At 46.3% G+C, this 12,761-nt stretch overlaps 1 protein-coding gene across 1 annotated transcript in view; it reads left to right on the top strand.

Annotated features, from left to right (window-relative positions):
* Positions 1–10,860, top strand: part of BLM (Bloom syndrome, RecQ helicase-like) — a 112,044-nt gene extending 101,184 nt beyond the window's left edge. Inside the window, exons 20-22 of the mRNA XM_011978387.1 lie at positions 4,043–4,165; positions 6,097–6,298; positions 10,507–10,860. Coding sequence (XP_011833777.1) covers positions 4,043–4,165; positions 6,097–6,298; positions 10,507–10,684 — 503 coding nt within the window. The 3' untranslated portion in view covers positions 10,685–10,860. The remainder of the gene's footprint in view (positions 1–4,042; positions 4,166–6,096; positions 6,299–10,506) is intronic.
* The last annotated feature ends 1,901 nt before the right edge of the window (positions 10,861–12,761 follow it).

Below are 12,761 nucleotides of genomic sequence, written 5' to 3'. Positions count from 1 at the left end.
AGCCAGGATGGTCTCGATCTCCTGACCTCGTGATCCGCCCGTCTCGGCCTCCCAAAGTGCTGGGATTACAGGCTTGAGCCACCGCGCCCGGCCTCGTTTTTTTTTAAGGATATCTAAGACTGTTGAATATTAATCTCATTCTTAAGATAAAATATGTTCTTTAACATATATACAGTACTTTGTTATATATGGTATAATAGTACCCTATATATGTTATATATGGTATAATTGTAATTATAGCTCTGTGCCTGTATGAAAAACACATATAATCAAAGTAAATTGTGGGCCATGCCTGTAATCCCAGCTACTCGGGAGGTTGAGGCAGGAGAATAGCTTGAACCCAGGAGGCGGAGGTTGCAGATACTCGTACGTAACACAGCTGAACACTATCAGGCAGGCAAATAATCAGCACAAATAATGAAGTGATGTCTGGTTTTGGAAATTACAATGATCCGACCAGACGCAGTGGCTCACGCCTGTAATCCCAGCACTTTGGGAGGCCGAGGCAGGTGGATCACGAGGTCAGAGTTCAAGACCAGCCTGCCCAACATGGCAAAACCCGTCTCTACTAAAAATACAAAAAAATCAGCCGGGCGTAGTGGCGGGTGCCTGTAATCCCAGCTACTTGGGAGGCTGACGCAGGAGAATCACTTGAACCCGAGAGGCAGGATTTCACCATGTTGGCCAGGCTAGTCTCAGACTCCTGACCTCAGGTGATCCACCCACCTCAGCCTCCCAAAGTGCTGGGATTACAGGCGTGAGCCATTGCGTCCGGCCGGATTATTGTAATTTCTAAAACAAGACATCACTTCATTATTTGTGCTGATTATTTGCCTGCCTTATAGTGTTTAGCTGTGTTATGTACAAATATCTTCATCCTCCACCTCCTGGGTTCAAGCTATTCTCCTGCCTCAACCTCCCAATTAGCTGGCATAACAGGCATGCGCCCACCATTTACTTTGATTGTATGTATTTTTCATATAGGCACAGAGCTGTGGATAATAAAAATCAATGTCCAAATCACTAAAACACAATTCTTTCAAAAAAGCATTGTGTCATAGTTTAATTAGCAGAATTTTTTCTTCCTTAATAGTCCATAAAATAACGATATCTTAATATAGTTGGCATCTTAGAGTCAGTGAAATATTATAATGACCAATTGTAATATTGTAATGGGTTGGGTGCCGTGGCTCACCACCTGTAATCCCTACACTTTGGGAGGCTGAGGTGGGCAGATTACCTGAGGTCAGGAGTTAGAGACTAGCCTGGCCAACATGGTAAAACCGCTTCTCTACTAAGAATACAAAAATTAGCTGGGTGTGGTGGCGGGCACTTGTACTCCCAGCTACTTGGGAAACTGAGGCAGGAAAATTGCTTGAACCCAGGAGGTGGAGGTTGCGGTGAGCCAAGATCGCGCCACTGCACTCCAGCCTGGGTGACAGCGAGACTCCATCTCAAAAAAAAAAAGTCTGCAGTGAAGAGATTGTGTTTTATGCTTCTTTGAATCTGGATCTAGCACACTGCTATGTCTTTAGTTAATAAATACTTACTGGTCTGAGTTATTTCCGTGGGCAGATAGCCCAACCCAGAATTTCAGTAGTAGAGTTCCTGGAAAACAACGTCTTCATATAGTTGACCAACTGGGCTATATTACCTTCCATGTTCTTCCTCATAAAATCTCATAATCATCACCTTCTGTCTTCTTCATTCCCTCTTCTACCATAATCGATCATTACAATATTTCACTGACTCTAAGATGCCAGCTATATTAAGATACTGTTACTTTATGGACTGTTAAGGAAGAAAAAATTCTGCTAATTAAACTATGACACAGTGCTTTTATTGAAAGAACTGTTTTTTACTGATTTAGACATTGATTTTTATTATCCACAGCTCTGTGCCTATATGAAAAATACATATAATCAAATTACTGTAGGTACCTATAAAAGTTCACATTCAAAGCCTGACTCTTCTGAGTCACTTTTTAACTGAGTTGTCCATGTCTTTGTTTTTCCCTGTGTCATCACTAACATTCTCATTAGCCATAAGGCATTTCCAGAGTGTTCCACTATTTTCCCCCAGATTTAATTGAAACCTCTGTTATCAGTTCTATTTTGAAGGTGGTGGTTTCTCGATGATACCAGAAGGTGTCAACAGAAGGTTGTACATCTCTCAGTAACAAAGATGTAATGCTGCCTCATCTACTTTAGGTGTCTTCTTTCTTAGGTCATATAAAGCACTTGGTTGTACTTGCAAGAAACTATGGAATTGTGGGCATGTGTCCTCAGAGACAAATAGTGCTTGGGTTTTTTTTTGTTTTGCTTTGTTTTGTTTTTATTTTTTTTTTTAGAGATAAGATCTTATTCTGTCGCCCAGGCTGGGTGCAGTGGTTGAACACGGCTCACTGCAGCCTAGACCTCCTGGGCTCAAGTGATCCTCCTTACCCCAGCTTTCTGAGTAGCTGGAACTACAGGCATGTACCACCATGCTTGGCTAGCTTTTTCAGTTTTTTGAAAAGACACGGCCTCACTGTTACCCAGGCTGGTCTCATACTCTTGGGCTGAAGCAATCCGCCCTGTCTCAGCCTCCCAAAGTATTGGGATTACAGGCATGAGCTACCGTGCTCAGCCAGATAGTGCTTTTCTTAATGCCAAATGTGTTCCTTGCTACTCTGTTTCAGAACTTTTCTGCATTCACAATCACTTTTTTAATGCTAATCACAGTAGAGTCTTTTTGAAGACATGTCATGGCAGTTAGACTCAATACATGAGGTACAAACAGTGCAGTGACTTTGTTGACATGCTGACAGTACTAATAGCTGTGACTAAGTTCTCACAAGCGTGAGCAATAACAACCGCAAGGCAGCTGCCATTTAGCCATCAGCAGTTCTAAGACACATCTTGACCTCAGGAATGCTAAATTGTGAAAAGGTGTGTATCTTGGAATTGATGAAATATGGTGTTTTATGGTATGTTATTTCTAGGCTCTTAGTGTAGTTTCTTAACTGTCCTCCTTACCTCCTGCTGTGAATGTGATGTACATTTTAATCTTTCAAAAACTAGTAAAACTACAACAGCTGCCCAGATAAAGTATACATTTTATCAAGGGTCTACATTTCTTCCTGCCTCTCCCACTTTATCTTCCATTAAACACCCTTCATAAACCTTCTGTTCTGTCCACAGTCTGTTGCTTTTCCTCTAAACATGGGAATGATGTGAAAATCACAGATGGGAAAGGATTAGAAATCTACCCTTTGCTCAGCTCAAATACATAGGAATGATTACTCCCTCGCTACCCAGAGCCAGTGCATCAGTCAGTCCTCCAGAGCCAGCCTCCAAAACTCACCCAAACCTTGCTTCACTGTGTCTCCACTACTGCATTCCAGTTCACTCCATCCTCACTCGCTCCTGCAACAGCTTCCACCAGGCTCCCGGATTCTACTGTTTCCTTTACAGTCAATTTCTTATACAGCAGCCAGGGTGACCTTTAAATGACAGGCTTGTCTAGCTGCAAGACTGATATGCAATCTCTATGCAGAGGACTCAGCTGGGGAAGAGTGGAGGAAGAAAAGTTTGTGCTGGAGGAAGTAACAATTTGGTTATGCCATCTAGGGTGGGGTGTACAAGTCTGGAGTGCAGAGAAGAGGCTGGAGCTGGAAATAGAAATGCAGCCTTCTCAGTAAAGACAGGGCATGCCAGTCTCAGCTAGATGAGTATTGGCCATGGGAATAGTGGGCAAGAGCAGGTCTGCTCCACTCTGTGCACATGGCACAAGTCCCACCCTCAGCCTCCTCCTGCCCTGGCTCTTGCCCTTGCTCTGCCCTGGCCTGTGCCGCTGGAATTGGATGGTGGGTTCCTGCCCTCTGCGCCCGTCTGCTGCCTCTGAGGTGCTAACTTTGCCCTTTACAAAATTGGCCTGTGTTCCCAGTACCCTGCAGTTAGTTGGCACTTAGCAGACATGTGCTGAATGCGTGAATGAGCATGAATTCAGTGGGTTTTCTATGGGCGATAATTTAAATTCCTAATTTTATGCCTCTGCACAGAATCTTTATCTTCCGATCCTGAGGTTTTGCTTCAAATTGATGGTGTTACTGAAGACAAACTGGAAAAATATGGTGCGGAAGTGATTTCAGTATTACAGAAATACTCTGAGTGGACATCGCCAGGTTAGTATACAGCCATGTGTGTTCTCTAAAAGCCTGTTTAATGTGAAGCGACGCATCTCACTGAATTAGAATGATGCAGTTTCCGGGTTGTGTGAATGCTTCCTACACCTCGTCACACTGACATCCAAGTCAGCCCCCAGTGATGTGCCAGTCATCTCTAAGAGGACACTAGTGCTTTTGCCTCCTGCGGGTGCCAGTTCTGAACTTACTCATAGGATCCAAAAGGGGACCTTGGGGCCCAGGGGTTGCTAGTTCCTGTAATGCAAGTGCTCGAGGAATCAGAGCCCTGGGTGCCAGTGCCAGATCTGCCACCGTGTCATGCTGTGTGATCTTTGGCAGGCCACCAATAGCCTCTTTGTGAATCAGGTTCCTCCACCAAGGAAGGAACATGTTATCTGACAAATATGTCTAAAGATAAAATTTAAGACTAGTGTTTAAATGTTTTGGAGAAATGAGCATGAAACTAGAATGTTACTATTGTTAGTCATTGACAGAACCTGCCTGAGTGCATCATTATCAGACGTTCCCAGAGTCACGTTAGGCCTGTCCTGTGGCACCTCTAATCATGAGCTTCATCATCATTACAGCTTTAGAAATCATTGACCAGGGGGGAATGAGAACAACGAAGTATTTTGTTGCAGGCGATATTGAGAGCACAGAAGTCTTCCGCCCTCTGATAACATCACCATGTAATAGGACACAACAGACAAGCCCAATTCAGTGTTCTTCCTGCTTCCAGACAGGCAGTGTGGGGGTCTTCCCAAGGGTGATGGAAATGATGAGCAGGATGAGATGGTTCAAGTTCTTTCTTTCCCCAGTCACCTTTTTTTTTTTTTTTTTTTAAACAGAGTCTCACTCTGTCTGGAGTCTCACTCCAGGCTGGAGTTCAGTGGTACAATCTTGGCTCACTCTGCCTCCCCAGTAACTGAGACTGCAGGCACGCACCACCATACCTGACTAATTTTTGTATATTTTGATAGAGATGGGGTTTCACTATGTTGGCCAGACTGGTCTCAAACTTGTGACGTCAAGTGATCCACCTGCCTCAGCCTCCTAAAGTGCTGGGGTTACAGGCATGAGCCACCACACTTGGTCAGTTTCTTATAATTCTTCTATATGGTAATTCATCCATTAAAAGCCTTGTTCCGAATACATTTTGACAGTGAACCAGGTTTGGAGCAGCCACGGTGGAGTCCTGTGCCCTCCATGTTGCTCCTGTAGGACAAACCAGACCAGCCAGGAAATGGAGACTGGGTCTCCGTGTGACCTATCTATAGGGAGGTTTCGTGCTTTTTGGGTGCCTTGGGATGCAAATACTTATGGAAATTACCATCTTCTTTGCAAATGTGTGCTTTCATGCAGTCCCACCTCCCGCATAATATGTGACATGTTCAACCATTGTGCAAAGACAAGTTTTTTTGTCTGTGATGAGTAAAATAGGGTCTAGAATTTTCTTATGCTCATTTACTAAGAAACTATTGTTCAAAGATGAGATACAGAACCGTTTGTTTCCCTTATATTGAGCTAATTTTTTCAGCACATTTAAAATAAGTAAAATTGCCTGCCATCTTTATAGCACTTGATATTTTTTGAATTGCCTACCAGAACTAACTGCCCGATCAACAACAGGAATACAGGCCGTATGCGACAGCATGAGCTAAGCCTCATGTCTCTAGTTAACTTCAGGAGTATCACACATTTTTTAAATGAATTCTGATTCTCTTTTGTTAAAAATGAATTGCCATTGAACACTTTGGGGCTTTGTGAAGTCAAAAAAGGTTTAGTTCTTACTGAATTGTTGAATCCATATGGCAGGGAGGAAGCCAGGTTATCTGCTAAAACAGGCCCCTGCAGTGTGTCCCTTCATATAGACTAAAAACACGTGGACCAGTGCGACATCACCGGTAAACATCTGCATTTTCCATTTGTAGCTGAAGACAGTTCCCCAGGGATGAGCCTGTCCGGCAGCAGAGGCCCCGGAAGAAGTACCGCTGAGGAGCTCGACGAGGAAATATCCGTATCTTCCCACTACTTTACAAGTAAAACCAGAAATGAAAGGAAGAGGAAAAAGATGCCAGCCTCCCAAAGGCCTAAGAGGAGAAAAACTGCTTCCAGTGGTTCCAAGGCAAAGGGGTAGGTTTTGTGACATCTTTGCAATATAGGGAACAAGAGAAGAAAGGACAAAAATGTAACAGCTCTGCCTTGCTTTGAAGTATTTATTAAAATAAGCCATTATTAAATATTGCCTCCCCAGTTAATAGAGTGACAATTAAGGTTTGATCCAAAGCAAAAATATTTGCTTCAAGAAACAACAAAAAATATTTGCTTCAGATGTTTAAAACATCTACTGACTAACAGTTACAACTAAAGTTTTCTTTCTTTCTTTTTGTTTTTTTATTCGGGGGCAGAGTCCGGCTCTGTTGCCCAGGCTAGAGAGCAGTGGCGCAATCTCGGCTCACTGCAACCTCTGCCTCCTGTACTCAAGTGATCCTCCCACCTCAGCCTCCTGAGTAGCTGGGACTCCAGGTGTATACCATCACTCCTGGCTAATTTTTGTATTTTTTGTACAGATGGGGTTTCCCCATGTTGCCCAGGCGGGTCTCAAACTCCTGAGCTCAAGTGATCAGCCCACTTTGGTCTCGCCAAAGTGCTGCATTACAGACGTGAGCCCCTGCACTCGGCCTGACTAATGTTTCTTGTTTGCAAAGATGTCTTCCATGTTGATCTTCCCTTAGATATTTGTTTGCTTGTTTGGAATGATGGCTCTTCTTAAGAGACTTTTCCACCTAAATTACTATAAATCATACACCAGCTGAATAAATAACAAAGGGTTTTGTGTCCTCGTGACTTTTACGATTCTGTCAGTACTTGCTCTGCTGCTTTTATTGCTGCAGAATCCCATGGATCTCCACCTTGAGGCGGTGCACACTCCCTGCCTTTCATTAACGCCTGGGAGAATCGACCTCCCAGCCTTTGCAGGGGTAGCGAGAAGAAGCCACAACAGAGAAACCAAAAGTTCAGTCAAGCCAGGCCTCTTTAGGGTTGCATAAATGGCTTCTGTCTTCCCCTTCCCACGTTTGCCTGGGCCGCTCGTCTGGGACATGTCTGTTCTGGGTGCTTTCTGCACACCAGGGGAACAACAAAGATAGCACGGTCTGATCTGTGTGATGATCTTGGCAGTGTCCTTCTTTCTAAATAATTGCATTGTTTCCAACAGCCCCTTTTTGGTTTTCTGCCAGGGCACCCTCTGCCTTCTGGCAAGTAGGTAAGGCCTGGCAGGAGGGAGACCATTCCATCAGTCTTGAGAACGTGACCCCAAAGTAACTGCATATTGTAACAGAATTGCTTGCAGAAAAAAGAAACCAAAAAAAAGTCCACAGTCAACTTTGCAAGCTGTTGTGTTTTCTTTTGCAGTTTTTCTACCTCTTGTCCTTCTGGGTAATAAAAAACAAAAATTGAGTGGGGGAAGAGAAAGGAAGGCAGGCATTACCAAATTGTCATTTTCTTGTTAAGTCCATAAACAAACATCTTGTATGTGCTAATTCTCCTGCCAGAGTACTGAAATTAAAGGCATTAGAAAACGTTAGTTTAATTTTGTGGCCTTGAGTGCGCAAGCGATCAGTAAATGTTCTTAAGTGAAGACATTTTCTTATTTCCATCATTTATTCCTCCGCTTTGGGAAATACTCATTTCCTCCGTAACACAGAGCCAGAGACCTTAAAAGGCATCTGGCTCAACACCCTGGGTTTTTGAAGAGGAAGCTGAGGCCTGGCCTGAGGAGGGCTTATCGGAGGCCAACCCTGCCTAGTATCAATTTCAAAGATAGAAGCGGACACTGGCCTGCCCACACCTGCCCGGAGCACGTCCACTTCTGCATGTTGCCTGTGGAGACTCCTAAAAAACACACATGGTCTCCCATCTCATTTTTATGTATTAGAACAAAGCAAACTGTATTCCAGTGTTCAGTGCTATTGGCTCCCTTATTTAATTTTCACAACTTTTGTTTGTAAGAGTGAAGCACTTTGCAGCATCACCTGGAACCTAAACTGATAAGAAGCAGTAAAGCTCACACTCGTGCAAAAGCCAGTACCAATTTCCATGCTTGTTTTCAGTGAGCCTGGGTGTTTAAGATGGGATTATTTGTTGTTGTTGTTGTTGTTGTTGTTACAGAGTTTCGCTCTTGTCACCCAGGCTGGAGTGCAGTGGCACTGTCTCAGCTCACCGCAACCTCTGCCTCCCGGGTTCAAGCTATTCTCCTGCCTCAGCCTCCCAAGTAGCTGGGATTACAGGTGCATGCCACCATGCCGGGCTAATTTTTATTTTTATTTTTATTATTATTTTTTTTTTGAGACTGACTCTCACTCTGTTGCCCAGGCTAGAGTGCAGTGGCCGGATCTCAGCTCACTGCAAGCTCCGCCTCCCAGGTTTACGCCATTCTCCTGCCTCAGCCTCCGAGTAGCTGGGACTACGGGCGCCCGCCACCTTGCCCAGCTAGCTTTTTTTTTGTATTTTTTAGTAGAGACGGGGTTTCACCGTGTTAGCCAGGATGGTCTCGATCTCCTGACCTTGTGATTCGCCCGTCTCGGTCTCCCAAAGTGCTGGGATTACAAGCTTGAGCCGCTGTGCCCGGCCTAATTTTTGTATTTTTAGATGGGGTTTCACCATGTTGGCCAGGCTGGTCTCAAACTCCTGACCTCAGGTGATCCGCCCGCCTCAAAGTGCTGGGATTACAAGCTTGAGCCGCTGTGCCCGGCCTAATTTTTGTATTTTTAGATGGGGTTTCACCATGTTGGCCAGGCTGGTCTCAAACTCCTGACCTCAGGTGATCCACCCACCTCAGCCTCCCAAAGTGCTGGGATGACAGGCGTGAGCCACTGTGTCTGGCCAAGATGGGATTCTTTTTTAAGCCCTACCAGCTAAAGCCAGTGCGCTGTGTGACTTTGTGTTACCTTTGGAGCAGCCTCTTTGTGCTCCACTCCTTTCCACCAACCCAGTCTGCTCCCTGGATTGAGAGTCCCTGTGCAGTGAAAGAATAAATGTGGCTCTCTGCCAGCAGCCTCACCTCCCCACCCTACCCTCAGAGTTTTACATCTTCAGAGCAACATACAATGAACCAGTTGTGTTCTGGGCTCTCTGAGCGGGAGTAAATAGATGGCCCAGGTGAAATGGAGGCTGCTGTTGGCAGATTCATTCTGTAAATCAACATAAACAGCAGGTTTTCGCTCCGGGCTTAATTTCTCAGCAGGAAATCAGCATAGGGAAACTTCAGGCTGCATCTCTGCCGGTTTAGCAGATCTTTGCCAGTTCTGCAGGAAAATTGCCCTGGAGCCAGAGTTGAAGTCATGGAGCTCCCCCAGAACGTCATTATCCACAGGCTGTGGCCCTATACCCTCAATTCAGACGGGAGGCTGCTTGCATGCCCTGGTGCCATGGAATTAATGTTGGGCCTGACATCAGCCTGGTTAAAAGCAGCAGGAAAGGCTTCTGTGGGTACTGCTGCCCACAGTCATCACTGTAAACATGCCGGCCTCATGGTTTTGTTTTTTATTTCATTTAGGGGTGGGAAGGGAGCTGTTATCTTGAGGTCTGCAAGGAAAGTGAGATGCTGGAAGGACTTTGGAATCGGCTGTGGCGGCTTCTTCCTTGGCTTTAGAAGGCAGCGAGTGGGAGGGCGAGCGGGCAGATCTCCGGGTGTAGGCAGGTGAGCCAGGGAGCTGCAGACGCGGCCCTGACAGAGACAGGCCACACCCTTGGATAAGGCAGCTCAGCCTCCCCAGGAAGCTGCATCTGCAGCCCTCCTGGGGCTTCCTGGGGCTGGCCAGGAAGACGCCCAGCTCTGCCAGTCCTGGCCACCCAGCTCCACGCCACACGTGCTCACCCCACAGCTGCCTTGCTCTGGACTGTACAAATCCAGTCGTTCCGGGGTGCCTGTCAGCAGGGAGCTGAGGCCTTGCAGCAAGGTGTTTCACTTCCTTTATTTGGTCGGAATGGATGAGGGCATGTGAACCTCTGCTGCTCTTGTTGTAGGGCTCTGGTTGTAGGCTGCCGAAGGTGTGGGTGGAGAGAGGGGCGGTGGGTTGGTCACAAGTCAGAAAATTAAGAAACGGTCCTTCACATTTCAGAAGGACAAATCCAGGACAAATTTATATGAAGGGCAGTGGTCCTTTATTCCTTAAGTAGTAAAGGAAACTTACCTTACCTAGGGGGTTCATAGGCAGAAAATGCAAAGGACACATTAGGCCCAGGAAAGTCGTAGTGTAGCTCTGTGCAGGTTGAGAGGAAGAAGGTCATTCACTTTTGGTTCCATTTAACATTTTGATTTTTTCTTTGTCACATTTCAGGGGGTCTGCCACATGTAGAAAGATATCTTCCAAAACGAAATCCTCCAGCATCATTGGATCCAGTTCAGCCTCACATACTTCTCAAGTGACATCAGGAGCCAATAGAAAATTGGGGATTATGGCTCCACCGAAGCCTATAAATAGGCCATTTCTTAAGCCTTCGTATGTATTCTCATAACAACCGAATCTCAATGTACATAGACCCTCCTTCTTGTTTGTCAGCATCTGACCATCTGTGACTATAAAGCTGTTATTCTTCTTATACCATTTGAAATTTTTACTCGTCTCTATTAATATTTAAATAAATGCTGGGGGTGATAGTTCTTTTTAAAATAAACATTTTCTTTTGAATAAGCATGTTTTGCTGCCGCTGCAAGTGTTGTGGCCGTTGTTTCTCAGAACGTCTGAGGCAGCAGCTGAATCATCTCAGTGCAAGAGATTCTGAGCATAACACGAAACCCAGAAGCCAAAGGAAGAGCCACATGTGGGCCCTTGTGAAACTAAAGCTTTTTGTATGAGGCAACACAAACAAAATTAAAAGACAAATGACGGGGAAAAGAGGAGAAAATTTATTACAAAGGATTAGTATCCATCATATACCAAATACCTGTGAACCAGTCAGAAACATCCCAGTGGGCAGGTGAACCAAGGATGTGAACAGGCTAGTCTCAGAAGAAGAAATACACATGCCCACGGCTGGGTGCCGTGGCTCACGCCTGTTTTCCCAGCACTGTGGAAGGCCGAGGCAGATGGATCATGAGGTCAGGAGTTCAAGACTAGCCTGACCAACATGGTGAAACCCCGTCTCTATTAAAAATACAAAAATTAGCCAGGTGTGGTGTGCAGACACGACTGTAGTCCCAGCTACTCGGGAGGCTGAGGCAGGAGAATCGCTCGAACCCGGGAGGCAGAGATTGCAGTGAGCCAAGATCATGCCGTTGCAGTCCAGCCTGGGCAACAGAGTGAGATTCCATCCCAAAAAAAAAAAAAGGAAAGAAATATACATGCTCTGCAAATACGTGAAAATGGTCAATCTCCCTGAATAAAAATATGATAAAACCACGTGAGTTCATTCTTTTGCCTACAAATTTACACTGGATAATATCCCAGTATTTGGGGTCAGCGAGAAAGGTTGGCAGGTTGTTTGGGTGGCGTGTGTGGCAGTTCCTCTAGTCCTTTGGTATTGTGGTGGCCTCGCTTTTCAGGATGCTCCATAATGGGCTGATAGGCCCCAGCATCCTAGGTAGGATTTTGGCCTCTCTTGCCTCAACTCCAGTGGCCCCGTTTTTGCAGACATGGGTTTCTCAGCTCTAGGTCACCTTTGGGTCCCACACAGCGAGGAAGTGGCATAAGTCGTGAAACACACACCTTGGCCTGCCCCTTGTGTGGTGTTACCTGTGACCTCACTCAGGAGGGTATAGCCGGGAAGACCCTGCCTGTGCCAAAGCCAAAGGTATGAAGAAGGGGTTGATTGGAAGCCATGTGGCCTCCGCCTGGTGACTCAATCCTGAGAGGGACCCTGCACCCACCCTGAGGACCCACCCTTGTGGTAGCACACCAACTTCCTGCCTCCTGGGCTGTCTGTGAGCCCCAACTGCGGCCTGTGGGCTCTTGGCTCCTCATTTAATGGGGTTGACCGGCCAGGCGACTTTGCTGAGGGCTGAGCACCATTAGCACGAATGCCTTCCGGATCTGACATTTTCAGAGGCCATCCTTCTGGCCAGAAGAACCTTCTCTGGGGATGAGGAGTGGAAAGGAGACAAAGTAGCCAGAAGTTGAGGCACCTGGGGTAATGTCCACAGCATGAGGCCACCTTGGAGAGTTGCTGATCCAGCCAGCGCGTCTGGCAGGAGGCATGTCCGTTCCACCTGCTGCAGCAGCTCTGGCCTCGTTGGTGGGGATGGACCCCAGCACAGACAGGTCACTGCTAGGCTCTGACCTCATCCACTCGTTCCTTCTGGAGATGGAGCTTATCCCTCAGGGTCACAGGCTGTGCCTCCAGGGGCTCCCAGGGCTGTGGAGGAACAGATGAAAATAACATGTGCGGGGCCTGAAGGTGGAGAGCAGAGGCCATATGGGGCCCACACTACCTACAGCCCTTCCCCATGTCCTGGGAAGATGACAGGGTGGCTCACCCCTGCCTCCCAGCAAGGAACCTGAGGCTTAGAGACCTCTGATTTGCCTAAGCTCAAATGACCACAAGTGGCAGAGCCAGGCCCCACACCCAACTCTTGAAAACATTCTGGGTTGGAACA

The sequence above is a fragment of the Mandrillus leucophaeus genome, unplaced genomic scaffold, assembly GCF_000951045.1.
Source record: "Mandrillus leucophaeus isolate KB7577 unplaced genomic scaffold, Mleu.le_1.0 Scaffold193, whole genome shotgun sequence".
In the NCBI taxonomy this organism is placed as follows: domain Eukaryota; kingdom Metazoa; phylum Chordata; class Mammalia; order Primates; family Cercopithecidae; genus Mandrillus; species Mandrillus leucophaeus.
Note: the sequence above shows the minus strand (reverse complement) of the source record. Positions and strands in the feature narration are given on the sequence as shown.